A 27,312-nucleotide genomic window follows, 5' to 3' on the forward strand; every position below is an offset into this window, starting at 1 on the left:
GCTCCACAGCTTTGAGGCTGGGCTCGACTTGATGCTTTTCACAGCTCTGTTCATAGGCAGAGATAATGTCTGCCACAGTAGGACAGCGCCCTGAGATAAAGAAAGGGTTTTAAACCATTATTTAACCAATATTTACAAAACTGAGCCAATTCAAGTGCTATTTACAGATATATAATGTTAATTGGTCAATAGCACATGTGAGGTTAACATTTAGAATATTTTACCAAAACACACTCTAGGCTACTTGATATATTCAGTCTTGAGACTTGGTGGTTCTTTGACTTTGCATTAGGTGCATACTGTATGTGCATCCAACCTTCATGTGCATGTGCCATATGCATCCAACAAGAAAGAATTCAAATAAACATAGTGCCATGCCATGTGTGTGTTCAGGGAAAAAATATTACTGATCACAACACATGTCATTTGTGTGTGTTCAGGAGAAATATTACTGATCACTAACACATGCTATTTGAGTGTGTTCAGGGACAATATTACTGATCAGATCTAGGCTACACAGGTTTACACAGTAAAACACAACTCACCACCACTTTGAGTGCCCTTGAACTCTGCAAACCCTGAGACAATTTCCTCATCAGGAGGGAAAGACACATGTTTTCCAGCTCCATCCTTTTCAATAGAATCTGAAAAGTGCTCTCCATGTTCGTCAGCATGCTTTGTCATAATTCACAGTCACTCATGGGATAATAGCAATATTACAGTCTTGAGAGAGAGCTAGCAAAAACTCCCCAGGTTGACGGTACTCCCCATGGCCAGTAGCCTGTGGCTGAAATCTAATATAGCAGGAACTTTGGAGACTAGAGTAGTCTTCCCTAGGCTATTTATTGCGGAGGCTAAGTCACTAAAGAGAAACTGAAGTGCATCTGAGAAGAATCTGAACATGCTCAACCTACACCTGGTCACAGTGTGATTAATATAGGGCTAAACTGTAAAACACAATTGGTTAGACTAAATGCTGCTGATTTCTTGTGATACATGAGCTTTCAGTAAGCTAGTCACAAGATAGGCTGGCAAAATAAATTATTTAAATCACTTGAGCAGCACCTATGCAAGGCGAGATGCAATATGTCAACAAGAGGCAAAAAACTGCACTGACAGAGGACATAAGAGAGCCTGACAAATACAGTATGTACTGTAGGCTATTTGTGAACTATACAAGTGACACCATTGACTGTAACACTGAACGCACTCTGCTGGCATAGCTTCAAATATTTCACACCTGAAGTTTATCTTGAGGAAACACTAAGGTTAAAACGTTAGCATGACCTCAAACCTAGATGAATGACCAAGTGCAATGACGTTTTACTCAAGTTATTCTTTGCTTTACCCGATCCAGCATCGAGCATCTCCAAGATCAAATAAAATCGTCATACAACCAAAGCAAGAATAGAACTACAACAACCAAGAGCAGCCACGCTCCTACTAGGAAGTACGCAACACATTTTTGACCAATCAGTTGACGCTGCAGAAGTTTCGTAGGGTACACTGACTTCCTGGTAAAGAGTTGTGCGGGAACTTCGGAGTTGGAGGCAAATTGCAACTGCGTTACAGACTAACATTGCTTTTAAAGTATAGCTTAAAGGTCGGTTGCACAGGTATTTATGTGAATGACTACATTGATACACACGATGTCAAAATGTAACAGCAATACACGCTAGTAACAGGATAGATAGTGTCAACTCACATGTCAGCTAATTTAACGCTAGCCTATGGTCGGAAGCATTGAAAATACGACCGCTCATTGTTACTTATTTATCATTCCTCTCTACGCGATACAGTTGTTCCACGTAAACACCGTCACTCAAGTGATCAAGTTGTTATGTTTAATGAAACATTGCTAGAAACACTCAGCCAGCTAACTAGCCAAGTTTTGTCTGCAGATCAATGATGGAGAAAGACCACATACGTATCGTTTGTCTTTCAGTACAAGTCTTGGTATCGACAGTGTAAAGCAATGTTACCATGACAGACTGCGATTCCTTAAATTCAGCACCGCATCTGAGTTTTGACAACAGATCTATCGCTATTGGTTTAAATTCAACGTTAGTTTGCCGAATCAGCTGACAAGCGGTGTAATAGAATGTAAGTGATTGTTGCTTTCATTTCCCGCTAACTGGGTCCGAGGATGTTTCGAGAATGATTCTATTACCAGTCAGACATTCGGTTTCGTTTTTCACTGATGTTTTATTTTCTAGAAAACATGCTAATTCGAAGCATGGTTAGGATTGTCAGATTAAAGCATTTGGCTAAGGGCGACTTGAATAAAAAAGTAGGCTACCCATGCATTGGATGTTGCAGAATCGTGAATGACTCACGGTTGTATCCACATTTTGTAAGACATCCAGTTATAAGAAGAATGTATTCAAATGTTTTCACACAATACTGCTGCGACGCCCAGCCTTTGTGATATTGTATTGCCATAACATTTCATCATAATTTCTTTACTTCTTGGTATATTGTCCTTTTTAGATGCCTCCTAAGGCTAAGACAGGAGGTAGAGGACCAGCCAAAAGGAAGCTGGCAGAGGAATTTCCGCCTGGGGAGATCCTGACTGACAGTCACAAGAAACGCTGGAAGCTCGGCAGTCCCATTGGCCAAGGGGGCTTTGGTCTACTGTACCTTGGTAAGTGTATGGGATATAATTATGATTAAGAACAGGCAATTAAGAATCTATGGCAGATGTGATGGACCAAGAAAGTGTTCTCAACATTAATACTTCATCACCTTTGCCCTCTTCCTCCTCCTCATCATTGTCAACTAAAGCAAATGAAGAAGATGCACAATCTGTGGGACAAGATGCCCCCTATGTCATCAAAGTGGTGAGAACATTTTCATATTTTCTTTCGTGTAGCATATATTTTTCAGCATGATGTGCACCTTTACATGGGTAGTTTACTTTACTTGTACTTTACTTGAGTGAATTCATACTTCTTGCACAGGCTGAACTTCACATTGTTCAGATCCAACTCTGTCCATTTCACCTCTATGCATAACACCACATATTGTATCATATAGTATTACATGTGCTGTACTACTTACTTATACCTGCACTTTTATATATAATACCATTTTGTCACAATTCTCAGTTTGGTGTAATTCTCAGTGCATCTGACATGGCCACACTGTGTTGCTGGTTGCTGTATGTATGTAAATCTACTCACCCAATGACACAGTCATTCCTTTGTAGGAGCCCAGTGAAAATGGTCCGCTGTTCTGTGAGCTGAAGTTTTACCAGAGGGCAGCCCGGCCTGATCTAAGTAACCCCCCCCTCACACACACACACACACACACACACACACACACACACACACACACACACACACACACAAAGCAGACAAAAAAAAATCCTTAATTAAACAAAGTTCTCGGATCTGCACTAGGGGTCGTTTGGAAGTAAAGATGCACCAACATCAGATTCCTTAGGTGGCATGAGCGGTTGCCCCAAGGCCATAGCTTTGCGTTTTATTCAATAACAATTCAAATGTCAACATCCCATGACAATTAACTGTAATATTACTTAGCTAGGCTCATGGTTTATTCATCAGAATAGCACAGTGTTGGTAAATATTTGTCTCATTGGCAGATTACCTTCCGGCCGTCACGTCCATTCCCCAAGGGATCACATTCTTATTACTTTGAGCACCAATAAGTTTAAGGATATGTGTAGGGAATAATGCACTATCTTTATATGCTGCCTTATTACCTAGTGCTTTGCATACAGTACATCCATGATGCAGCTCTTTACATTATTGTTATTTTGCCGCTGTTGATGCAGGCAGCTCACTGCGCCGGGATTGGTGTGTGCTTCACCTCACTGTGTGTACACGGTGTGCTGTGTGTGTTTCACTAATTCATGGATTGGGATAAATGCAGAGACCAAATTTCCCTCACGGGATCAAAAGAGTATATATACAGTACATATACTTATACATACATTTTCTCCCTTTTACTGTAGGTAGATTGTGTGTTGTTGACTGACTGCGTGGCTATACATTTATTGTGTCCAAATTTCACTTTGTTTTGAAGTTCAGACTTGGATGAAGTCACACAAGCTGAAGCATCTAGGAGTTCCAAGATACTGGGGATCTGGACTCCATAATAAAGGAGGAAAAGGGTAAGCTGTAGTATTTGGCCTCCAACGAATGGGTTTTATGATCAACTAATCTGTCAATTATGTTCATTATTAATTGATTAAGGTCGATAAAATGTAAAATAAAATGGTGAATAATGTCGACCAATGTTTTGCGAAGCCTAAATTGATGTCCTAAAACATATTGTTGTGTCTAAATCCCAGAGCTACAATGTACTGCCATAGCGGAATAAAGAAACCAGAGCGTAATCAAATTTTGAGAATTTTGACTTCATCTTTAAAAAATACAAAATAATGAATTATTGAAGCTCAAGTAGGAATTCATTAAGTGCCCTTGCAAACAGCTTTTATTTTTTATTTTTTTGCTCAATATTGCAAAATTTCTCTAATTAGTGGCTGTGTGGTGTTGGCCTCCTCCTTCAGGTACAGGTTCATGGTGATGGACCGATTTGGAACAGACCTGCAGAAGAAGTTTGAAGAGAACGGCAAAAAGTTTCCACACAAGCTGGTCCTGCAACTGGGCCTTAAGCTGGTGAGTCCGTGGGAGGCACTGCTGAAACACTGCCGAGAGGAAAATGACACACAACACAACGAGGACATTTCAAGTGTGTTATTCAGGACGTAAATAATTCTAATTGGGAACATGAGGAAGTCTGCACTATGTGTGCAAAATTAGTCAAGTGTTCAGAGATGGGTGTATATAGGAAGAGGCAAATTCCCCCACTCAGAAAAAAACGATTAAAAGTTTTAATTATTTTATGCCTTTATACGTGTTTATGTTCATGTTTATCGGTCCTTAGTTCTTGCTTTTGTCCAACAAAACATTGTTGACATCAATACACATTACATTAACATTGAAAATAGCAGTTTAAAGTCATATACTAATATTTAAATAATATTTAAATCCAAATATTAGTTACAGACTGAATACAATTCAACCGAATAATAAAAATAACCATCAGCATATACAAACTACTATTCTGTAAGAATTAATTGTGTTAAATACAGGTAAACAGATGGGTCTTTAGATGCTTTTCAGCTATATGAGGTGTAGCCTCGTCCCAGGTCTGCTGATTATTTGCGTATGCCTAATTTGCTCCGTTGGCTCTGCAGTTGGACGTGCTGGAGTACATTCATGAGCACGAGTATGTGCATGCTGACATCAAGGCCTCCAACCTCCTGCTCAGCTACTCCAACCCCAATCAGGTGCGTCGCTGCGTTTTACACAGGAGCCTGCAGAAACGCTGGCCCCATATACACCACCCTATGCGTTTGTGATGTGTTATTTATATATAGATAGATAGATAGATAGATAGATAGATAGATAGATAGATAGATATATATATATATATATATATATTTTTTTTTTTTTTTTTTTTTTTATTATTTATTAACTGAAATGTTAATCCTTTTTCTCGCTGCTCCTGAGCTGAGGGAAGATTAGATGAGTGCAAGTCTCAGGCAAACAGGCTGAGGGTTTTGGGGCAGGGACAAATATTTAATTTGGGAAATTAATAATGCAGTAGGGTATTATTAAACTGTGCTATTTTTAAATTACAATTTCACAAAAGGCCTCATGGGATTTGCAGGTTTAGTGTTTGCTCTTTGACTCTATTTTTAATTTGGTAAAATGACATATTTATTTACTCACATTGCCAGTGCCATACTGCAGAGCAGCAGTGTGATGTTCATTGTACATGCCAGTGCAGTAAAGAGGAATGCTGTATACACGACTCACAAACAGTTAGGGACATCTGGCTTTCAGGTGAAATGTAATGTTTCAGTACAGGAAGTATTGAAACATTGAAAGGATGGAAATGCGCATTCAAACGTTTAGAGAAGGTCACATTCACCTGTAAAGGTTATAGTGGATTTTAGGTATATCCTGGAATTACACCCGAAAGCCGAATATCCCTGACTTTTTGTGAGTAGTATATCTCCTCAATAGTCCTTCTGTGACTTGTGGTAATCTCAATTTGTAATGTCCGTTTTGGGGGTTGCAGGTGTTTCTGGTAGATTATGGGCTGGCATACCGTTACGCCCCTGAAGGCCAGACGAAGGAGTATAAAGAAGACCCAAAGCGATGCCACGACGGGACCATTGAGTTTACCAGCATCGATGCCCATAAAGGAGTGTGTAAGTCAACTCAATTCAATTCAGTTTAGCACCAATAACAGTTGAAACTATTGTGTCAATAGCAAATTAAACTTAGTGTGTCTGCAGCCCAGAACCTGAACTGACAGCATTCCTAAGGACCTTAAGGAGTGTTTGAAGTGTTTTTTTTTTCTTGTTATTGTTTGTTATTTTCATGTGTGTGGGCAGAACAGTTGGGTTGGGTCATTGGGCTTGGTTTGTTGTGTTTGTGAGGCTCCATTGGTTAGCTATGATCATCAGCTTCGTAATGGGCGTGTTAACCAGGATCACATTACTTAAGGTGGTATGTCAGTTGTGTGACAAAAACCCTAAACATATCCCATAGGTTTTCCTGTGAGAAAACAGTACGTGGACACACAGCCATGCTTTCAGGGTAAGGCGGTGAGATTCCACAGACTAATGCATGCTGATAACAGCATCGGTGCTCTGTCCACTTTAACATGAAGGTTTTGGACAATTGGTCAGATTCAGGGTTGTCTTGCATGATTGGACAAGATTTAGGGACCTTTCACAGACCTGCAGAAAACTGGATAGTGATGAAAATCATGATAGATCAATTTTTACCTTCCTGTCTATAAAGTATATATTTGTACCTATACCTTTGTACCTTAAGAATGTCATCCTACACAAATGTTGGATTGGTTCACAAATGTCATCAGTCATCAGTTGCAACTCTAATGGAGTGAAAGTGAGATTGGCAGGTAAAATATTATCCCTCAAAATCTGCTCCAGGATGGGAAGGAAACACCTCACATCTTTGGGTCGTGTGTGTTTTTGGTGTTTGTGTGTGTCTGAGTGAGTGAGTGTGTGTGTGCTTTGGAGAATGTTTGCAGAATGCTTAAAATACAATTTATTCTTTCTGTTAATTCTACTTCAATCTGACATGGCATGTCCAAATAAGGTAACATTTGGCGCTAGTTTAGTGTATGATACTAACTTGAGTGGCTTTTGTAGTGTCTGCTGGTAGTGGAAGTAACAAAGAACTTCTAGCTCATTTCTAACAGTGTGTGTGTGTGTGTGTGTGCGTGCGCATGCGTGCTCTAAGCCATAATTTGAACGTGTGTGTGTTTAACTAGTTCCTGCTCAGAGGGGGGACCTGGATATTTTGGGCTACTGCGTACACCACGTGTGTGTGTGTGTGTGTGTGTGTGTGTGTGTGTGTGTGTGTGCGTGTGCGCTCTAAGTCATAACTTGAACGTGTGTGTGTGTGTGTTTCACTAGCTCCTGCTCGGAGAGGGGACTTGGAGATCTTGGGCTACTGCATGGTGCAGTGGCTGTGTGGACGACTGCCTTGGGAGGACAAACTGCAGGACCCCGTCTACGTGCGAGACTCCAAACTCACGTATGTCACTTCCTCCAACGCTTCTGTCACACTGCAGTCACATTGCCTCAAAATTCCTAGCACGGTGTCTCTCTCCGCTTGCACAGGGCCCTCCGGTGTTTTGTGTCCTACCTGAGCCTTCGTTTCTCCTCTAGCTGTCTTTATGTCGTGCTGCTGGCTTGTTTGTTTGTTTGTTTGTTGGTTGCACAATTCAATTGACTTTGTCAACGCCTGCATTAATGAAAAGTGCTTGCTTGCTTATCAGTTTATCAGATAAGGTGATCGGAGTCTGGATGTGTACAGTATTATATTATATTATATTATATTATATATCCAATTAAACAATTTGCCAGCATCCCTTTGTCAAGTTTACTTGTGACAAAAAGTATCCACCAACTTCAGTGACATAAAGTCAAAAGGTTGAATGTTAATTAAATGGATAAATGCGTCTTGACAGCTGAATTCAGGATGATTATGAGAGATCTAATTTATTTCAGATGCAGAGACAATATTGGGGAATTCATGAAGAAATGCTTCCCATCGGAGAATAAGCCAGGTAAGACGAGATTATTTTGCACCCCAACAACGATGGCACTCAATGTGAGGAGTTTGGGTCCAAAACGCTATGTCCTCCATTTTAATGAATTTTCATAAATAGTTTTTTTACATTTTGTTTTCCAGTAATTTCAGTAAAACTGTAATTGGGCATTGTTGTTTGATTTATCTTGATACGCAATCAAAACAACACAACTGCAATTTCATTGATATTACCTGAATTAAAACAATTAAATTACATGACTTTTTAATGTTTTTAAAAATGAAAATATAGTGTTTTGAAACCAAACTCTTCATATATTGTTAACATACACAGGCATAGAGACCGAATGTAGCGATAACATAATGCATTGCGGAGAATGGTGAATCTGCTGAATTTGAACTTGAGTTCCCTTACTTGGCTTTAGCATTTGTGGTTGCATTTCAGCCAGACATGTGAACTCAGTCACTGGCATTTAAAAAGAAGTTTTTAACGAACATACAGAAATTATGTCACTTAAGAATAGTTATGCCATGATTTTAAAGACTATCTATGCACTGGTTTGTTTTCCACAGTTGCATGTCACCCTTAACATACTCTAATGTCTTTCTTTTTCATTTACATATTTCTAGAACAGTCGCTCCACGTTGCGTTTTAATGAAAAGCTGTCCTTTCTAGCTAATTAAAATGCTATTCCAGCCTTAATGAAGCTAGCAGGTTGGTTTTGGACAGCGCAGTAAATATGTCGCCTGTCTCTCGCCTCCCATCGCACGCGTACCCCAAAGTCCTTGAGAGCACCTGTGATGGCTTGGAGCACCACGGCCACCTTTTGTTTATGCGCCGAGCCGTAATTGAACTGAAGTGCTTTGTGGTGCCGATGCGGAAACAAGCGCGAGGGCTTCTGTTCAGCTCGAAACGCGTTCGGCCCCACTGATGTCAGTCATAACGAGCGCTAATTCACAAGCGCCACGCTAGTGCTCTGCAAGTTTTTATTTATGTATTTATTTATTTATTTTGCTACTGAAGTTTTGTGAAATGAAGCAGGGCCTCTCCCAACCCTCCCCCCTCCAACACATACACAAACATACACACACACACACACTTAGCTGCAGTTTAATCTCAGTTGGTCTGTGGTACTACTCTCTACATGCCACCAGCTGTGAGCAAAGGAATCACAGGTGCCCAGATGGGCCTGTAAGTGTACGGTGTTCGGCTAGAAAGTCTGACGTTGTTTACTCCTTCAAACTCGAAGCCTAGACTTGGCCGCTTAGTTGTTGAGCCTCTCTGCTAGGCTAGGAAGTGAACCGAGCTGATAAAAAGACAGGGAAAGCAATCGCAATTTCATCTTTGAACTTTCTGAAAATCTTCTCTGTCACAGGAAAAGGTTGCCGGTGAGTTCAACGCTTGTGTGCGTGTGTGTGTGTGTGTGTGTGTGTGTGTGTGTGCCTGTATGTGTGTGTGTCCCAGACCACCACGCTTCCGTTCCTCCGCTCGCGTGGCATGGCGCCCGCCTCTCCTGTTCCTCACCCGGGTCGAGCCTCGCCAAGCGCTGTGCCCCCCCCCCCCCCCCTGTCTTTTAATATCAGAGACGTCAGTGGAGTCCTTTACTCGCCAGCTGATGGGCTGACATCTCTTAAGCTCTGTGACAGCAACGCAACAGAAGGAGAGATTTCTCCCCGGGCTGTTGTCATGCAAGTACACACACGCTAACACACACACACACACACACACACACACACACACACACACACACACACACACACACGCGCGCACGCCTGCATTCACAACAAGGACGGCGATGGAAGGCGGCACTGTTTTTCACAGGCTTCATGGCTAATTCTGTTTAGTGTGACTATTTTAGCACTGCGACGGTAAACAAAAGTTTTGAGAGAGAGAGAGTGTGTGTGTGTGTGTGTGTGTGTGTATTTGTGTGTGTGTGTGTGTGTGTGTGTGTGTGTTTTGTGTTGCTCCATTAAATATAGCCTGAAGGTCAAAATGTCATGCTTGTCTTCTCTCTGTGTTCGTACTCGGGACTTCCTCTTAGTGTTTAAAACATCCTTTGGATGTGTCCGTCAATGCTGTGTGTGTGTGCAAGTGTGAAAAATAAATTGTAATTTTTAAGAATGGTTCTGGAAACTCGACAGCTCTGCTTTACAAATACATCAGTCCTATTCCAGCCAGAATCATTGCAAATGGATGTTCTTGTAGCACAACACTCCCCAGATACAGTATGCAGCATTGCCCATCTTAGTTTTACGATTTATATTCTAAATACCAGATGAAATGGTGAAGTTCATGGAGGAGGTCAAGACACTCGGCTACGGCGACAAGCCGCCATACGAGAAGCTTCGGACCATTCTACTGGACGGCCTCAAGTCCATTGGGGCATCTGCAGATGACAAGCTGAACTTCTCCGTGGCGACCAATGGCGGCGCGGCTGTAAAAGCCAAGGTCAGAATCCATTTGAATTCTCTCTCTCCAATCGCTGATATGCAAAGTAGCTCTGGTCGCATTAGCAGCATCTTTGCAGTTTAAAACTTTTGTCACGTTCCACACAGCCAAGCAATCCCCCTTTCAAGTGTCTCCTTTATAAGATACCTAAGATAATTTGTTTACCTGTTGAAAGCGGTTGCGATTAAAAAATGCCAGCTCACGATCCACGTCTAATTACTGGGGTTAGTGGGAAACGTTGCCAAGTGCATTGATTTTCAAATACGATTAAAGCATGATGCTTTTAACAGATGTGCTCAAACCATCACTTATTTACCACCCCCCACACACACACACCACCACCACCACCAAACAAAAGTATTTGTACCCTAAATCCGGTAAATCCAGTAGTTCAATTATTTTATTTTTATAGTTTTAACTGGAGGTTTTCTTTGTATTTTCTACTTGCATTTTCTTTCACTGTGAATGCAAAAAATATTGAGGCAGTTTGATTACTTTTTGACTTTTTAATATAATATATATATATATATATATATATATATATTTATATTTATATTTATATTTATATTTATGGAGCCTATTTATGTGTCAAAGGATAAGCTAATTATGTCAGTGGAATAGAGAAACAGTGTAATCAAGGACAGCCAACCAGCCCTGCATCCATCCATCCATCCATCCATCCCTACTTTTTCACTAGAGGGAGGCAGTGGCAAGACCCCTGGCGTCCACCATCAAAACCTTGGCAGCCGAACTAACAGAGTCTCCAGCTTTTCTCCAGAGTTTCAATATGCATCCCTCTTCCCAAACACACACACACACACACACACACACACACACACACACACACACCACCACCCGTTCGCCTCCCTCTGCAGAGAGGTTTTGAGTGCCGGTGTTTATTCCTGCCTGATGTATCACAAATTTGCTGACACCGTAACCTCGGGAGCCGGCTTCGGCCCGGCAATCAGCGAGCCGCCGTGGCGGCGGAGGGGTGGGGACGGTCTTGACACTTCCCACAATGCCGTTTGCATATGGAGAGTGCCACCGGGGAGCTCACCCGTGCCAGCGGAGGGTTACCTGCCCACCGCCGCTATTGTATGTAATTATCGAGCCAATCTGTTCGGCCCAGCGGGGTCTAGATGGTAATCATGAGGTAGCAATTGGCAAAATGGATGGGAAATGTGAGGAGAGGGGAGAAGGAAGAGAAAAAGCAAGGAAAGAAAAGGGGGAAGGTGGAGAGAGAGAGAGAAAGAGGGGGGGGGGGACTAAAACGGTAAGGATGATGGTTCAGGTCCGAGAGGGGACGAGTCTGTATTGTGCAGCCGGAGCGACCGAGTGGGAGAGGTTGATTGCTGTCGTTAAGTGCATCTTGTTCGTAACCTCCGTTGAGTCAGTGTGATTTCAAAACCCTCCGCGTGCTGCCGACCGCTTTTGATTCGACAGAAATAAAAAGGGTTTTAATGGGTATGAGTATGCTGAGATGAAATTTGCTCAAAGTATTCATTACTGGTAAGTGGAATCAAAATGTTACATTGTCACATGTAAACTCGCTATGCTAGCTCAGAGGATAAGAGTTTTGTTCATGACCTTGAACGTCTGGGGGTTTTTGTCAATGGTCTTCAGAAATGCATGCATGTAATTGAAATCTTTTAATGTTTTTCTTTCATATATTTTTGATACATATAGGTGCATTGATAGTTTGTGAGTCCTTATGCCCATATATATATAAAAAAAAAAAAAAAACAAGTCTGATTGAATATTTATTATCAATGGTAACTAAAGGTCATATTTAATATTTAATTTTAATTTCCTCTCTGGTTGTTGTCAAATGACCTGACCAGTGCTCTGTGAACTAACTCTGTGCACCGTCAATTTATTTATTTCTTTATTTGTTTCTTCTTCATTTCATCTTGAAGACCGCTACTAAAAGAAAGAAGGCTGTGGCTAGTGAAGACGACAGCAGTCCAGTGAAAAAGAGGCGTGCCCCTCAAAAGAAAGGTGAGTCCTCCAGACAAGGTTCTTGACCTATTTTGCAGGACAAATTATCCTGAAGAGTTGTGTTGGATCTTCACTACAGCCTAGTGGTGATCAGGGACTGCTTTCTATGAAATGCTTTGTGCAAGAACAATTCTAGTGTCAAAACTTCAATATTTTTCCTCCATTCCAGAGTAGTTTCAACCTCATAACTCTGAAAATGTATCTAATGAAGTGCTTTAAGTTTCAAGTTTTGTGTTGTCCCATGTTTAAAAAGGGGATCATAAGTTTACTTCTTGCTCTTAATGCACATTTCACTTTTCCTACAGAGACCAATGGAGTAAAGAAAACCACAACTCCCAAAAAGCGAACTCTCAAAAAGACAACTCTCAAGAAGGCAACTCCCAAGAAGGCAACTCCCAAGAAGGCAAGTCCCAAGAAGGCAACTCCCAAAAAGCGCTTAGTGGACTCGGCATCACAAACCTCCCCAATGCCTGAACCAGCCAAGAAGCCAAGAGGCAGGGCCAAGAAGGCTGCTTAACTTTTTAACACTGTTACATGATACTTGTTAGGCACGGTCTCTTTCTCTTATTGTTTATGGAATATATGTTTTCAAACATTGTACATTTTTTAAGTTTTCTTAAAAACTGAGTATTGTTTCTATCTGTGTAAAATAATAATAAATACTTTGGGGGCAGAAAAAAAAAGCAAGCGTTGCTGAGAGTAAGGAGTTATTTTCATTCCCTTTGTAATGCTTTGAATAATCAGAGGATGAGGTTGAGCTCTTGGGGACTGCTCTGCCCTCGATAAGGAAATCCCCAAAGGAGCCCTCCATGAGCACTCATAGCTCCTCCACTGCCACCTCCTCCTCCTCCTCCTCCTCTTCCCTTCTTCCTGCCATGAAAGCCGTCGCCTGGCTGCCGTTGCGGCATCTCTGGGCGCGGTGAGCCGGGGCTTTGATACCTGTGCTGAGGCGGGTAAAGACGTCGCGAGGCTCCGCAGAGAGCGGAGTGAGCGGGCGGGCGAGCGAGCACATCAGGGACGCGGGGCGCGGGATCGCTGCTGCAGCTCTCTGCTCCTCCGCCATTTGATCACGGAGTTGACGAAAGTGGAACGCTTGGGTCGGGCTTTTCCGTGTCACTCGCTGTTTTGAATCGGGTGTCCTGAGTTCGAGGCGATGTTCTCCGGCTCGGCTCATCTCAGAGTCTTCATTAAAAGTTACACGTAGCCGTTTCACCTGGTAACTTTTGTCAGGTTCCTTAAAATAATATATATATATATATTTAGGCACGGAAGGAAATTCTCACCTTGCATTTCTCTCTGGCAGTCTTGCAGTGGAGCTCTAATGCCATTGAGGCACTGTTATCGTCTCCGATCTGAAATGCCATACAGGGATCAAAGGAACGCAGTGATGAGGTAGAGAATACATATACATGAGCCAGCTCCAGCCTCGGGGGGGGTAACAGCGCGTCTTGTGTTATTGGCAATTCAAACGCAAAACTGATTGTCTTATGAGCAGTCAACAAGAAACATTTACATTGCTATGGCTGCTGCTCGTTGGCAATATTGGCAGAGCAGTTTCATCTAATGTCAGTTGGACGGATGATGTGGATGGGACTCATCAGTCATCAGGTTTTATTAGGTTGGCTTTGCGTCTGATTCTGTGTGAAACAGGCTGACGGGTCATGCCACACTGTCCCGTGCTCTCCCAGGCTCTGTCCGAGGAGGAGAGTAATCCCAACTGATGTGCAGGGCAGCAAATTAACTGACATTATTCGCCAAACCGTCCCAAATTAAAGCAATTGGTCTAGTTTCTCCATAAAAAAAAATTAAAAAACATGCCTTCCCTGTACTTGGGGTCATGCCAGTCCAGCACATTGATGGGATTAGGAAACTGCCCTTTCATTTTGGACAGGAGTAGCTGATCTGTAACAAAGTGTGTGTGTGTGTCGGGTGGGTGTGTGGGTGGTGGTGATAGGAAGTGGGAAACAAAACAAAACCCTGCCATGGAAATCAGAATTCCCTCTGATCCTCTTCCCTCACCCCTCCCTCGCGTCCACTTTGGCATTGCCCAGTGGCACTTCAGTGGTGCTGTGCTCATTGCCTTGTTAGCTCTCGTTAGACGGCCTAGCTCCCCGTCAGGGCTGCACGCAGAGGAAGATGTTTCTCTTAATGTTTGTTTTTCGGTGCCCGAGCCGCGGGAGCCTCGCCGGTGGCACCGGAATTGATCGGCGGGGTGGCGCGCACTAAAGCGCACCCCTGTGAGCTTCCCTCCCCTTCCTCGGCTCTGACCTTGGGGGCGCACAGCCACCACTTCTCAGCAGGGGGCAGTAGCACATAATGATAGCACCGAGAGGTGGGGGTGGAGGGAAGGCGGGCTGGGTAGCAGCAACAACACTTAAACACAACATTACCACCTGTTCCCCCCACAGCCTGAGACCAAGGAGGGGAGACACAATTTTGGTGTGCCCAGTTGTGGTCATTGATTGACTGGCGTTTATATCCACTCTCTCGCTCCGAGTGTCCCCGTTGCTGCAGTGCTTGCGGCTGTGGACTCCACACCGAACTGAAAATGTCTCCCAACGGTTTCTGAGCTTTTGGGTCTTCCAACCCCCGTGAACCTTTTTTATAATATGGATGTCAGAATTTGGGTAGATTAAATTCAGTGGTGGTGCTGCGTTTTGTTTTTATTGACTGACTGTTGTTGGTTCCATGGTGCGTTGAGAAGCAAATGTGGTCAAATAATGAGTTCGGAGGCACAGGAAAGTTAATGTTATCCTCTGGGAAAGGTGAACAGGTGTCTTTGTTTTCCAAGTGCGTGCGCAGATGCACGCTTAGGTGGATTCCCCCCCCCCCCCTTTTTAAGCCTTGCTTGCCTGCCCATGGTGGCTTTGTTGTGTGTTGTTTGTTTGTTTTGTCCATGTGTCTCTCTTCATTGGTCTTGAGTAGATGTTCAAAGTGAATAACGAACTAAAGGCAAACAAAACTCAATGTTTAAGAGAACTTAGGCCACTTTTGTACGGGTCTGCAGAACAGTTAGATGCATCATAATGATTCATGCTTGCTTTGTAGTGCCTGAAATATATGTGAATTACAATTGTTCATCAAACAGTGTTTAGTTCTGTCAATGACAGTCTAAAATGTAGGTATTTTTCTTTCAACTGTCGTATTTTTCTGGGCCTTTTATTGTTAACATTCTTGATCTAGCAGCCACACAGACTTTTCTGTCCTATTGTTTTTCGCTCGCTTTTTTGTGGCTGAGGGTGATGGCGCAAAATGAATTTCACTCTTATTTCATTCTTATTTACTTTTGCAATACTTTTTGCCCATCCCCAACCATTCACCTACGCTCGACACTCTTGCATGCACACAAACACACACACACACCCTACAAACAAAAGAATAAGCAGACTTTTCGGTGGAAGCTAGGAGAGAGGGGGAGAAAAGGGGGCCTCTTTCAGTGCAGTTATGGTACATTTGCGATTCTAGTTGTGTGTAAATATTAGAAAACAGCAGGTTCTCACATTGGTGGAGCCGAGGCGTAGCAGAGAGGCTAGGACGCACGCTCTTATCGGTATTGTATTCACACTACACCGTCCTCCCGCTGTTTCTAATCTGCCGCTGCCGCTGAGAGAAAAACTGGACAGGCATTTATGGTCCCAGCAGGGGTGTGCTTGACAAGAGAATGTTAAACACTCCACTACCTGCAATTTTCAAAGGCGATACCAGACATGATAAAATGTAGATACACGTTTAATTTCTTCCCCCCCCCCCCCCCCTCCTTTTTTTAGGGTTTTGGGGGGGGCAGGAAAATAAGCAGCGTTTTTTCTTTTTCTTTGGGGACGCTGCCTGTGGCACTGGCTCGCTCTCTCTCTGTGTGTGTGTGTGTGTGCGTGTGCGTGTGTGTGTGTGTGTAAGTGTGTAACTTGAGGAATGGCTGAGGAAGGCTGTCTGCGTAAAGCCTCATGTCCTGCGGGCGTGAGGCTTCTCCAAGACGAAAGTGCCAAAACTCTGTCCGTGGGCCAAATTGAAGGGCTTTAATTCGATTTAGCCTTGGCAGGAGCAGCGAGTGGACGTAGTGGTCATCAAAAAGACATGTTCATCAGTGCTAGACGAGATCTGGTACTCCCAGCTCTCTGTAGTGAACATCTCAACCCGCCAACCCCCTGCACCCCCAACCCCCTACTCCACCCCTACACCCCAACTCATTCTAGATCCTTCCCATCCTTCCACTCAGTCTCCTCAATGCATATGACCCTCCACCCCCCCTGCCCCCTCCCCAATAACCCTCTCCATTTTTCGGACAAGTGAAGACTGCCAAACATAGCCAGTGTAACTGTTGACGACGCCACAGAGGCGGTGGCACTAGAGGGCGTGTTAATTAATGTGACACGGACACGTATCTTGTGCACAGTGCACACGCTTGAAGATCTGCGCTGAAGCGTCGGGTTGGGTATTCTAATGAAGGGGGGCGGGGGGGGGGTCCTAAAGAGGATGTTCAAACGTGTGTCACGCCCCGTTACCACTCCATCATTGTCTTTTTTACGCAATATCAAAACCACGCTGGCTGCTAAACGCTCGACTCGGATGCGCAATATCAAAACCACGCTGGCTGCTAAACGCTCGACTCGGATGCGCAGTGTGCGACGAGTCTTAAATTAGGTCACGCTGTCTAATGGACTTCACGGTGGGTGCACCATTAAGACAAAACAAACACGGAGAGCGATTTATCAGCCGATTTACAAGGTAGCGAGTAACGTTTTTATTAACGGGGCACCCATTACGCTCTTGATGGAGTGCCTTTAATGGTGCAGCGATGCCCTTTACTGTCTGGCCTCTTCGGCGAGAATAACCAGCCCTATCTCGAGTCCTCTTCTCCTGCTCTGTCATCTCGGGGCAACTTCCACGCTCCTGTACCATGTGTCCCCAGCAAAGGGGTGGGGACGACACAGAACTCTTTGTTGCTCTGGCTGCCTAAAAGCCAGGACAGCGTCTGGCCGGCTCGCTCCCCTGCAGCAGTGGGCCGTTAGACTAGCGGTGGGGCCTGCCATAGCTTGGGGCAGCAGGCCAGTTGGGAGTTGTGCTCGTTCACTGAACACGCCGGCCAGCAGCAAGCCCAAGGCAATGTCCCGAACGTGGGCCGCAGAACAATGTCACGGTGGGCTTCTGGTGGGCTGCTACATTACTGTGGTCAGCCTCGGTAAGGTCTTAGGGGACAGGATGCCAGGGCTTCCTGCTTTCTGTTTAAGGGCTCTGCGTGAGACTACTTTTACATGTGCATTTGGCCAACCTGTGAAAAAAAACACCTCAATGAGTAACATTGCAGTGGTAAAACCAACATTACTTAACAGGACAACTTAACAGTTATTTTCATTCATTTTGAGTTTTGGTAATTGTAATATCTAATGAACTGTGATTGTTAGAGACTCACAATATCTCTTTGACTTTATTAACATCATATTTGCCAATTTTACCCCTTCACACAAACAAAATGAAATAAGCTTTCACTGGTTCTGGAATGTAAAAATCTGAAAATCAACTCTCAGGGGTTTGATAGGGCATAAACATTTGATAGGTTCCTTTCACACTGGGTCAGTTTAACTGGAACGTATCCAAGTGCGATTACTCCCCCCTAGCCTTGACCTAGCTGGTCTCCATACATATTTGTTTGCGGATCCGGGTCCGTTTATGTCAAACACTAGCTTCTTTTTACCAATATTGCTTGGCAACGTCACAAAAACGCCAGTTTATTTCCTGGCAGCATTCGGACACCGAACCATCGGTCCAAACGAACTCGTGTCCAGTGTGAATGTGCCCTTCGTTTTTGTCTGTTTAGTGTGGGCCGTTTGTGGAGTAGAGCTTAGGGGGACACTGATGACTAGTCTTGGTGTGCTTCTGAAGACCTGAAATGGCCCCCAAATATTCTCAGAAAATGGAGACCAGGGAAAAGAAGTAGTCATCTACAGTGTGCCTCTGTCTTCATTTTAGAACATATGTATTGCATATTTTGACTTAAAAAAACAGCATATGTTTGGATCAAGCTGAAAAGGACGCAATAACCAAGTGTGTACTACTTTGTATTAATTCAAAGAAACATTGTATTGCTTATTATGAGTTCAAACTGAATAGTACATTATTAGAAGAGGGAAAACAAGAGAGCCTTGGATCTCAATAACCAAGAGTGCTGATGTAAATCTGCGCAGTGCCATTTCTCAGCCGTTAGTGGCCCGGGAGCATTTTCTCAGGACATTGCCGTCATCTGTCGGTTTCCCCCACAGCAGTATGCTCCTCAAACGGCTCTGCGGAGCCCTTTGTGCTGTGTGTGAGTCTGGCTACGGCGAGGCAAAATTAGCCACCAGGTCCCTGGATCAGGTTTCATAGGCAGCCACCCCCCCCCCCCCCACACACACACACACACACACACACACGCGCTCTCTCTCACACACACCCCACTTCTAAAAAAATAAATAAATAAAGGGATACCCAACCTTTGCGGCCCCTCTGCCCTCTCCCACCATTCTGTTACCCTTCTCCTACCCCCGGCTCCAGTCACCAGATTGGCTTCCGCTGGAATGGGAGAGGATGTGGCTGCCCCTCCATCTGTCAAAGCGGGGATCAAATAATAGGATTTTCTGTCCTGGAATTGAAGATAATTGCAGTCTCCATTCCGCTCCCTAACCGTATGATATTAACCTCGTGCTCCTGGACACCCAGAGGGCCAGGGCTGGGCCCAGATGGCTGTGTGTTTTGATATCCGATCCAGGCATCGCCGGGGTCAAGTTGAAGTTCAAGTCCAAAGGACTCCCGGCCCTCTCAGCGGAAATAATAGGGTGTCATTCAAACGAGGGCATCCTGAACTTAGCTGGGAGTCTATGGGAAAGGCAAAGCAGGGCAGGAGGGCGACGGGCAAAACATTAATAAATAAATAAAACTGCGGTAACATACAGAAGGTGGTCCAGTTCGGGAGATGGTGACCTCTTTATAAACACTGGCCGCAGCATATAAAGAGGTCGAGGTGAAAGGGAGGATGTTGCGGAACCTTAAGACAGGACCAGGATCATAGATGGACACCGTAGCATGGGTTAAAATATACAGGCAGCACAATGGGCCAGGATCATAGATGGACACCGTGGCATGGGTTAAAATATACAGGGAGCACAATTCAATTTGCCTGGTTGACTCTGTTCATCACATTCCTCTTCACACTTTGGTTCATCCAACATACAGTACCTATGTTTTTTTACGAAGCAATCTCAGTTCCATAGACACTGACTGTCTCACTGTATTAATAACTAACAAATAAGTAATCCCTGAGAAGGGGGGCTCAAAAGTAGCTCTGTCTGACTTAGCCTGGGCCTTGATAAGGCTCAGAAATCAAATCAAACTTCAAAATCAAACACTAACACATTAAATTCACTCAAATCAAACACTGAGGCTGATCTATCCATTGTTGTGGCTCTAACAGTCTCCAAAGACCTTGGTATCAAGTTTTTGCGTGTTGTCTGTCAATCAAGTATACAATCAATTACTTTGCCTACACTGTAAAGACCTGTCTGAGAGTGTTGCAAAACAGACTTTAATATCGGCCTCTAAGCAGTTAAATATACATTGAAATCATCACTTCCCATATAACTGACAGCTGCATTGATATTTCAGTTACGGCAGTAATATGGCAACACAATAAATAATTATGTGCACAAAGATACAATGATTGATACCTGAATCATTTGGCTTGCATCAACATTAGCTCCTCTTGGTGTCACCGCATGCAAAGTTGCCGCCTGCAGAGGTACTGTATGCATATTTTCTCAGCCAAGTATCTTCATAAATACTTTTTCCTACATAGAAAACTGCTCAACATGTGTGTGTACACTTGATACATGTGCCGTGGCCTATAGTGTGGGTATTACAATAAGGTTTTAATGTGGTTTTACATAACATGATATGCTGTCTCTCGCCAGTGGATTCATCTTCTTTTTTGCTCTTGTGTGCGTGTGTGTGTGTGTGACCATACCCTGGTTACTGTGCCCTTGGTAACGCGCAACAGTAGACGTCATATCGCTCCATACCGAGCCAGTTACACCATAAACACATGCATGTGGTGGGTGTGAGAGCCAGAATATCCTCCGCTACCTCCCCAGTAAATGCTACAATATGACAGTCCCTTTTTTTCTCAGAATGTTCAAAAAGCAGAACAGACATATAGCCTCAGGAAATATACAATACTGTCTCATCAGATTCCCATTGATTCTAATGGCCCATGTTGTCTTGTGTATGTTGTGTAGTATTTATGTCTGTTTTCCAACGTTACTCTTACACCAAAGGGCCTAGGGATTCATTTATTCACAACAAGAAAAAGACAGTCACACTTAAACTCTTCCTGCTCTAGACTTTGACAATATCCCTATGATGCTTCCTCAACGCCTACACCCTCCGCCCCTTCCCTAGCCCCATGTCTGCCAAGCCTAGCTGCGAGTTATTGTGATTTAGCGATGATTTGTCACTGTCAGCCCCTGCGAGGTTCCTCTTTCCAACCCAAGACACTTCTGTGGCGCTCTGGATTGGAGGGGACACCACAGAGAGCGTCACTCTAGCCGAGGCTTCATTAATAAGGGTTAAATCTGGCTAATTGTAATCCAATTAATAACAGACACAATGATCTACTGCCTGCTTGTTATTTGAGGACCTTTCTGAAAAGCGTTTTTTATTTTTTATTATTCTTTTGGAAGGGTGTCCAACCCCCACCCCACCCCACCCCACCCGACTCGGCTTCCTTGTTTTCCCACCCTTTAGCCACCCAGCCCTCCACAAAGGGCTTCTCAGTCTTTGTTCACTTAATAAGCCCAAAGCCCAATATGCAGAGCTGACCATTAATTCATCTGGGGAAATCTGTCCGTGGGCCAGTAACAGCTTCCCGAGCCGCTGTCGTCCCAACGTCATATTTAACTGGGAGGCACTGGCTGCGCTATGGTGCCAAATATAGCTCTGCCTCTCCACTGGGGAGTTAACAAGTCAGTTAGCGTCCCTGAGTCCACAACACCCATCACTCTGCATTCTCTCTGATGACCTTGCTGATCTAACAATTCTTAACGTCGCAATTTAATCCTGAGGATCGCCATCGCCGGACATTTATTCACAATGATCTATGCCACGGAGCAGGAGAGTAAAGGGAGGAAAGTGAACCTATTTGTGTTTATGGCTTTGGGGGGGGGGGGGGGGGGTGTGGATGGAGGGATGAGGGGTGGGGAGGGGTAGAGAGATAAATGGCCTGGCTTTTTTATTTCGTTTTAATGAAGAAGGGATTGAGGGACTCTGCCTGTCCCTCTGGCACTCATGAGATTTCCCCCCCCCCCCTCCGAAGGAAACCACACCGGCCGTCCTCGGCGCTCCGCGTTTGTTTATGACCTAGATGCTGCTCTCGCAAAAGGACATCAAGCTTTGTTTGTGTACGAGTGTACGGTCTTAATGCCCCCGCGTTTGCACCGCTGGTGCTGTTGTGCTTAAGCCACCAGACCACATGGACACAACCAGGCAAACAGAGGGAGAGAGAGAGAGGGGTCTAAATGATCAATGTCCCCAGGTATCGAGCGTCTCTTGGCTACTTGGCTAAACGATGGACCCGTTGAGACACTCCCAGAGCTCGGCTCTACCTTAACAACCCACGCCACCCCTCCACCCCACACCCCCGCCCCCCTGCCGCAGGCCTCGAAACAACATTAGTTTTGCCACCTTATGCTCTCCATGTGAGCTCCCCCCTATCTTTCAGCATTAATTGGATACTCAGCCTCCAATTAAGTTCTTGGCCCAAAAGGCGTCCGTGGAAAAACAAGACAGTCCCCCCCCTTTCAGTGGGACTTCATTAAGGGGTTTGTGCTGCCATGTCTCCTGGGAGAAAAGGACACAGGTCCAAAACATGCACAACACACACGAACACACGCACACACACATATACACTATTCTCACACTCACTCACTTATGCACAAGTACAAGCACAATAACCCAGGGCATAAACCAAGTGCTAGCAATGGGAGAGTACAAGGAAAAAGCGAGGGGGAAAAGTTAATTACACACAGCGAGTGTTTTTCTACAGTCCTATAAAATATTTGGAATTAATTAGCAGAATCAATATGCATTTCAAATGATATGTTCACACGCAGAGCTGTGTGCAGCTGGGGCTAGCAGTGTTAAATATATGTACTACTTCCCCTTTGAGGATGGGAAATAGGGTCGCTTGCCCTCTTCTGGCCGTCCCTCTATCTCCGTAACTAGTTTACTCATAAATGTGTAAACTGCACAAGCCTGCACGTAACACTTTGTGACTCGCGTGTCTTTCCGTTTTAGCGCAGAGGGGCCACGGAGGCGACTGCAAAACAGCATGCTGTAGATGTGTAATGAAGTTGATTATTTAATGTTCTTGTCACGCAGGATAAGGGGACGGCTAATCATCCCAGGCCAGGGTTGTCTTGACTCACAATCACATGGTGTTTGTTTTGACTCGCAGGCTGAGCGGTGATGACTGTGGGCTTGTTCACGGAGCACCCGTACCAACTCAACAGTCTGCCACAGTGGGGTCACTACAGCAGAGGGTTACACGATTGCGTGCTCTGGTCTTTTTTGTTTTTCATTTGAAAGAGAAAAAAAATAATATTTAAAACATATACGACTGTTGTAATCTATTATTACTTTGAGAGAGAATGTTGCTCAGGTGCTCCGTGAGGAAGAGGGAGAAGTGATCAAGGGGAAGCGTTTAAGTTTTAATAAGAGTATAAATTCACAATCAGCTGGGCTCTTAGCGTCGGCTAGCGCCGCGCTCTCCAGTCGCCTCTCTCCGCGGGGCCGTTGATAGCGTGTTGGTGTTGACCCGAAGCTCGCCTGAGTCTGCCCCCAAGGCGCCGCTCCCCGAGGACGCCAGCGAGACTCCCTCACCCCGACCGCGCCTCCCTCAACCCCACGTCGGCCAATCCTCATGGGCCCTCTCGCCTCCAGCGCCACGGCAACGCGGACAGGGAGGAGTTAATAGAGACGCAAGCACACTTCCTTTGAACTGTTCAAATTTGAATGTGTTTTTGTGGCATGGGGAGGGCAGGCTATCTTGTCAGAAGAGGCATTTACAGTACGGCAGATGGAGGATGTTTTAAAACATGAACTCTGATACTTTGGCAGCTGAGTGTAAAAACATGTCTGTCCTATGAAGTTGCATTAACTGCAATGACTGAGATAGTGCTAGTCACTTTTGAGACAAAAGGCAGGAAATTCAGTGACCAGATATGATGTTAAAAAACTGAATTGACCTTTAGCTCCTATAAGTCAAGTCAAGTCAAGTTTATTTATATAGCGCATTTCATACACAGAGGTCATTCAATGTGCTTTACATAAACAAAACCAAATAATAATAACAAATAAAAATATAAAAAATAAAAAATATAAATGAACTGTGTTTAAAGCACTCTCTATTGTACAGAGACAAAAGGTCAGCCAGTCAGTAGAACATAACACTGGTCTCTTCTCCAGTCAACAAATAATTTCCTCATGTTAACTCGTCCATTGACTGTCATAGCCCAATATATTTCAAATACATAAATGACTGTATGTAGCACTGAAATTAGTCAGTGAGAATGACTTTTACAGGGCCCTTGGTGATCAGCTGATACATGTTGACCAGATAGATAGATAGATAGATACTTTATTGATCCCCAGGGGAAATTCAAGAATTGAGTGAATAAATGTGGATAGCCTTTTTTTAGACCCTCCTAATGACCTTTTATGACAATGGCTAGTTTTCTATTCAGTGATGGCATTGCCATCAGGGCTGATGCTGCCTGACCAACTAGAATGCTCCCCACAGGGGTCAAAGGTCGAGATCTCTCAGGCTAAAAGTCTGTTACAGCAGTTGTGCTTTGTTGGGATTTAAGAACCTCTGGCAATAGCAAGATTGGGCTGAAGCCAAGGGACAGCTGATCTCTCTCTCTCACACACACACACACACACACACACTCTGGTTTGCTTACTCACACATACATACACAAACAAGCCATCTCTGTCTTAATCTCTGATCTTTTAGTTTCTTGGTGTTTCCCTTTTTTTACCTCTACCTTTTCTCCTAACACCTTTTTTACACACACAAACACACACTCTATCTCTCTCACACATCACACACACACACACACATACTGCACTCAAGTGTGTTATCTTCTGTCTCCTCATGGGTCACTCTGATCATACACACCAACCGTTTCATGAACCACTCCCCTCTGCCCTGGGCAACCTCACACACTGATGTGTGTGTGACCCACCCCCACCCCAACCCCCATTTCCTTGCTGAGCAGTCACCAGCAACACACACACACACACACACTGTTACAGTTCCATAATCCTAAAAGTAAGGCACAGGCTCAAATTAAGATTGTGTTTTTAGGGAGGACACAGTCACCCAAGTATGAATGAATTAAAATAAGAAGGTTGGTCACATCTGCACCCAGGTTCTATATAACCTAGATTTAGTGTCTTGGGGATCACATTATCGCGTACGGCGATGCTATAAATTCCATTTATAACTCATGGAGCACCTCATACATAACCGCACCATGTGTTGGGGAAATCTGTCGCTTTCTGCGGAGCTCTAGCCGCCAATTAAAACAACATTACCCTTTGCAGCGTGTTCCAGAACCTTGGTCAGGCGTTATAAAGTATGCAGGCCATTACGCGCACACTGGACATGCATTTTCTTTGGGGTGATGCTGATCAGTGTAGGCTGAAGTGCTCATAAGTCAACTCACTATATTTAATCCCCATATATATATATATATATATATACATATTATGATATATACATACATATGATACATACACATACATAAATTTCCCCTAGGGATCAATAAAGTATATCTATCTATCTATCTATCTATCTATCTATCTATCATACATACATACATACATACATGCAGGGTGACCAAGAAGCTTGCACATACATACATACATACATATGATACATACACATACATACATACATACATGCAGGTGAACAAGAAGCTAGCAATTCTTGTCCAAAAAGTATTGCTACACCACGATACTCAATATGTTGTCCAACGGTGAGTCATTTTTTCTCATTGCACTGGATTTTAGGGTTCCCCCACCTGTCAAATCTCATTTTAACCACTGCATACATACATACATACACATACATACATACATGCATAAATACAGTATGCAAACACACACACACACACACACACACATACATGCACATTACAGCACAGATTTCTTAGTCATGAGTGAGATTGTAAAATCTTGGATATGTACAGTATGCCATATGGATTTGTATGACGTCTCATGTAGTATGAATGAGTTCTCATCTCTTCTCACATTTCAAGATCCACAATCACATTTCAAGATCCACAATCACATTTCAAGATCCACAAGATCCACAATCACATTTCATGAACCACAATCACATTTCAAGACCCACAATCACATTTCAAGACCCACAATCACATTTCATGACCCACAATCACATTTCATGAACCACAATCACATTTCAAGATCCACAATCACATTTCAAGACCCACAATCACATTTCATGAACCACAGTCATTTGAGTCTTTTTGATGGCTGTTGACGTATCCCGCGTTTGCAGTCAGCCCTTTAGATCAAGTGCACTGTAGCGCGTGGGGAGGTGTGCTGCTTGTTTGTGTTCCGACCAGGTCACGGTAGATTGGAGCCCTGCAGCAATAGCAGCGGTGGGTTTGTGGTATCTAGGACAAACACAGTTAACATGTTACGTGAGATTTTATTTTCTCCCCCAGGTTAATTACATACATGTGCATCCTCTCACAGAGGGTGCCTGCTGCTGCTACCCCCCCCCCCCCCCACACACACACACACACACCGCTGTGTCTGCTGCCGCTACTGCTGTTGTTTGTGTTGTTGCCGTGGTAATTGTGTGTTTGTGCGAGAGTGAGCGCGCGGTGGTGGTGTCGTCGGCGGAGGCCGCATGGCTGCGGGTCCAAGGTGTCCCCAGAGGTCCATCTCCTGCATCCTCTCTAATGAAGCCCTGAAGAGGCCCATATGGAGATAGAGCGCCAGGACCGCGCTCCCCTGGGTCACCGCGCTTTTAATTGGGTCTTAGTAGCCTATTAATGTCGGAGGAGCCATGACCTCCAGTGGCCACTTTGCAGCCACTTAAATGACATTTTGCGCAGGGGCACCACAGAAAACAACAGGGACCCATTTGGACTCCCCAAACCCTGAATTAGGACCATGGCTCATATGATGGTCATTAGCTTCGCCAACGTTTCCTGTCAAAGTTTCTTGCTGTGCTGGCGTTCTTGGATTCTGTTTCAGAGAATTAAAAGACTCCCTCCTTAGTGGTGCCTAGATTAGCTAACAGTGATGTATCTTCACAGGAAGTCACTTTATTCACCGTATGTGTATTTACTCACGATAAGTTGCAATCTCTTGTGGTTAACCTGAAATATTCCTTCTGAATATTCCGCTGACCACAACACCATAGGCATCATCTAGCATGGGTCATGTCTGTGTTTGTCTTTGCAGGAGTGAACCTCAACAACAAAAATCAATCTGCACATACAGTAGTAAACAACAGAGACAGAAAACTAGTTGCATCATTTCTATCATGCAAACAGCAGCCAGTGGCCTCTGCAGTTCTTAAAGCAAAGGGAGTTATGTTTTTATGAATGACTTTAGAGCACAGGAACATCACTTTACAGGGCAGGTAAGACTGGATCACATCTTGATAATCCAGTTCAT

At 44.0% G+C, this 27,312-nt stretch overlaps 1 protein-coding gene across 2 annotated transcripts; it reads left to right on the forward strand.

Moving 5' to 3' along the window:
• Positions 1 to 1,506: 1,506 nt before the first annotated feature.
• LOC143139653 (serine/threonine-protein kinase VRK1-like) lies at positions 1,507 to 13,264 on the forward strand. Of its 2 annotated transcripts, none has more exons than XM_076300297.1 (13): positions 1,507 to 1,616; positions 2,491 to 2,644; positions 2,785 to 2,840; positions 3,209 to 3,278; positions 4,048 to 4,135; positions 4,535 to 4,643; positions 5,225 to 5,317; positions 6,115 to 6,247; positions 7,487 to 7,607; positions 8,084 to 8,142; positions 10,400 to 10,572; positions 12,489 to 12,570; positions 12,876 to 13,264. In XM_076300297.1, exons 2-13 carry the CDS (start codon positions 2,491 to 2,493, stop codon positions 13,085 to 13,087), a joined length of 1,350 nt encoding a protein of 449 aa, XP_076156412.1. In that variant the 5' UTR covers positions 1,507 to 1,616; the 3' UTR covers positions 13,088 to 13,264. The 2 variants fall into 2 exon arrangements, with proteins under 2 accessions (XP_076156412.1, XP_076156413.1); XM_076300298.1 differs by having other exon boundaries at positions 1,507 to 1,603.
• The last annotated feature ends 14,048 nt before the right edge of the window (positions 13,265 to 27,312 follow it).

This window comes from Alosa pseudoharengus, unplaced genomic scaffold (genome assembly GCF_046254945.1).
Source record: "Alosa pseudoharengus isolate Yale_2024_CS ecotype anadromous, Long Island Sound unplaced genomic scaffold, YU_APseudo_1.1 YU_APseudo_1.1_scf_22, whole genome shotgun sequence".
Lineage (NCBI taxonomy): Eukaryota > Metazoa > Chordata > Actinopteri > Clupeiformes > Clupeidae > Alosa > Alosa pseudoharengus.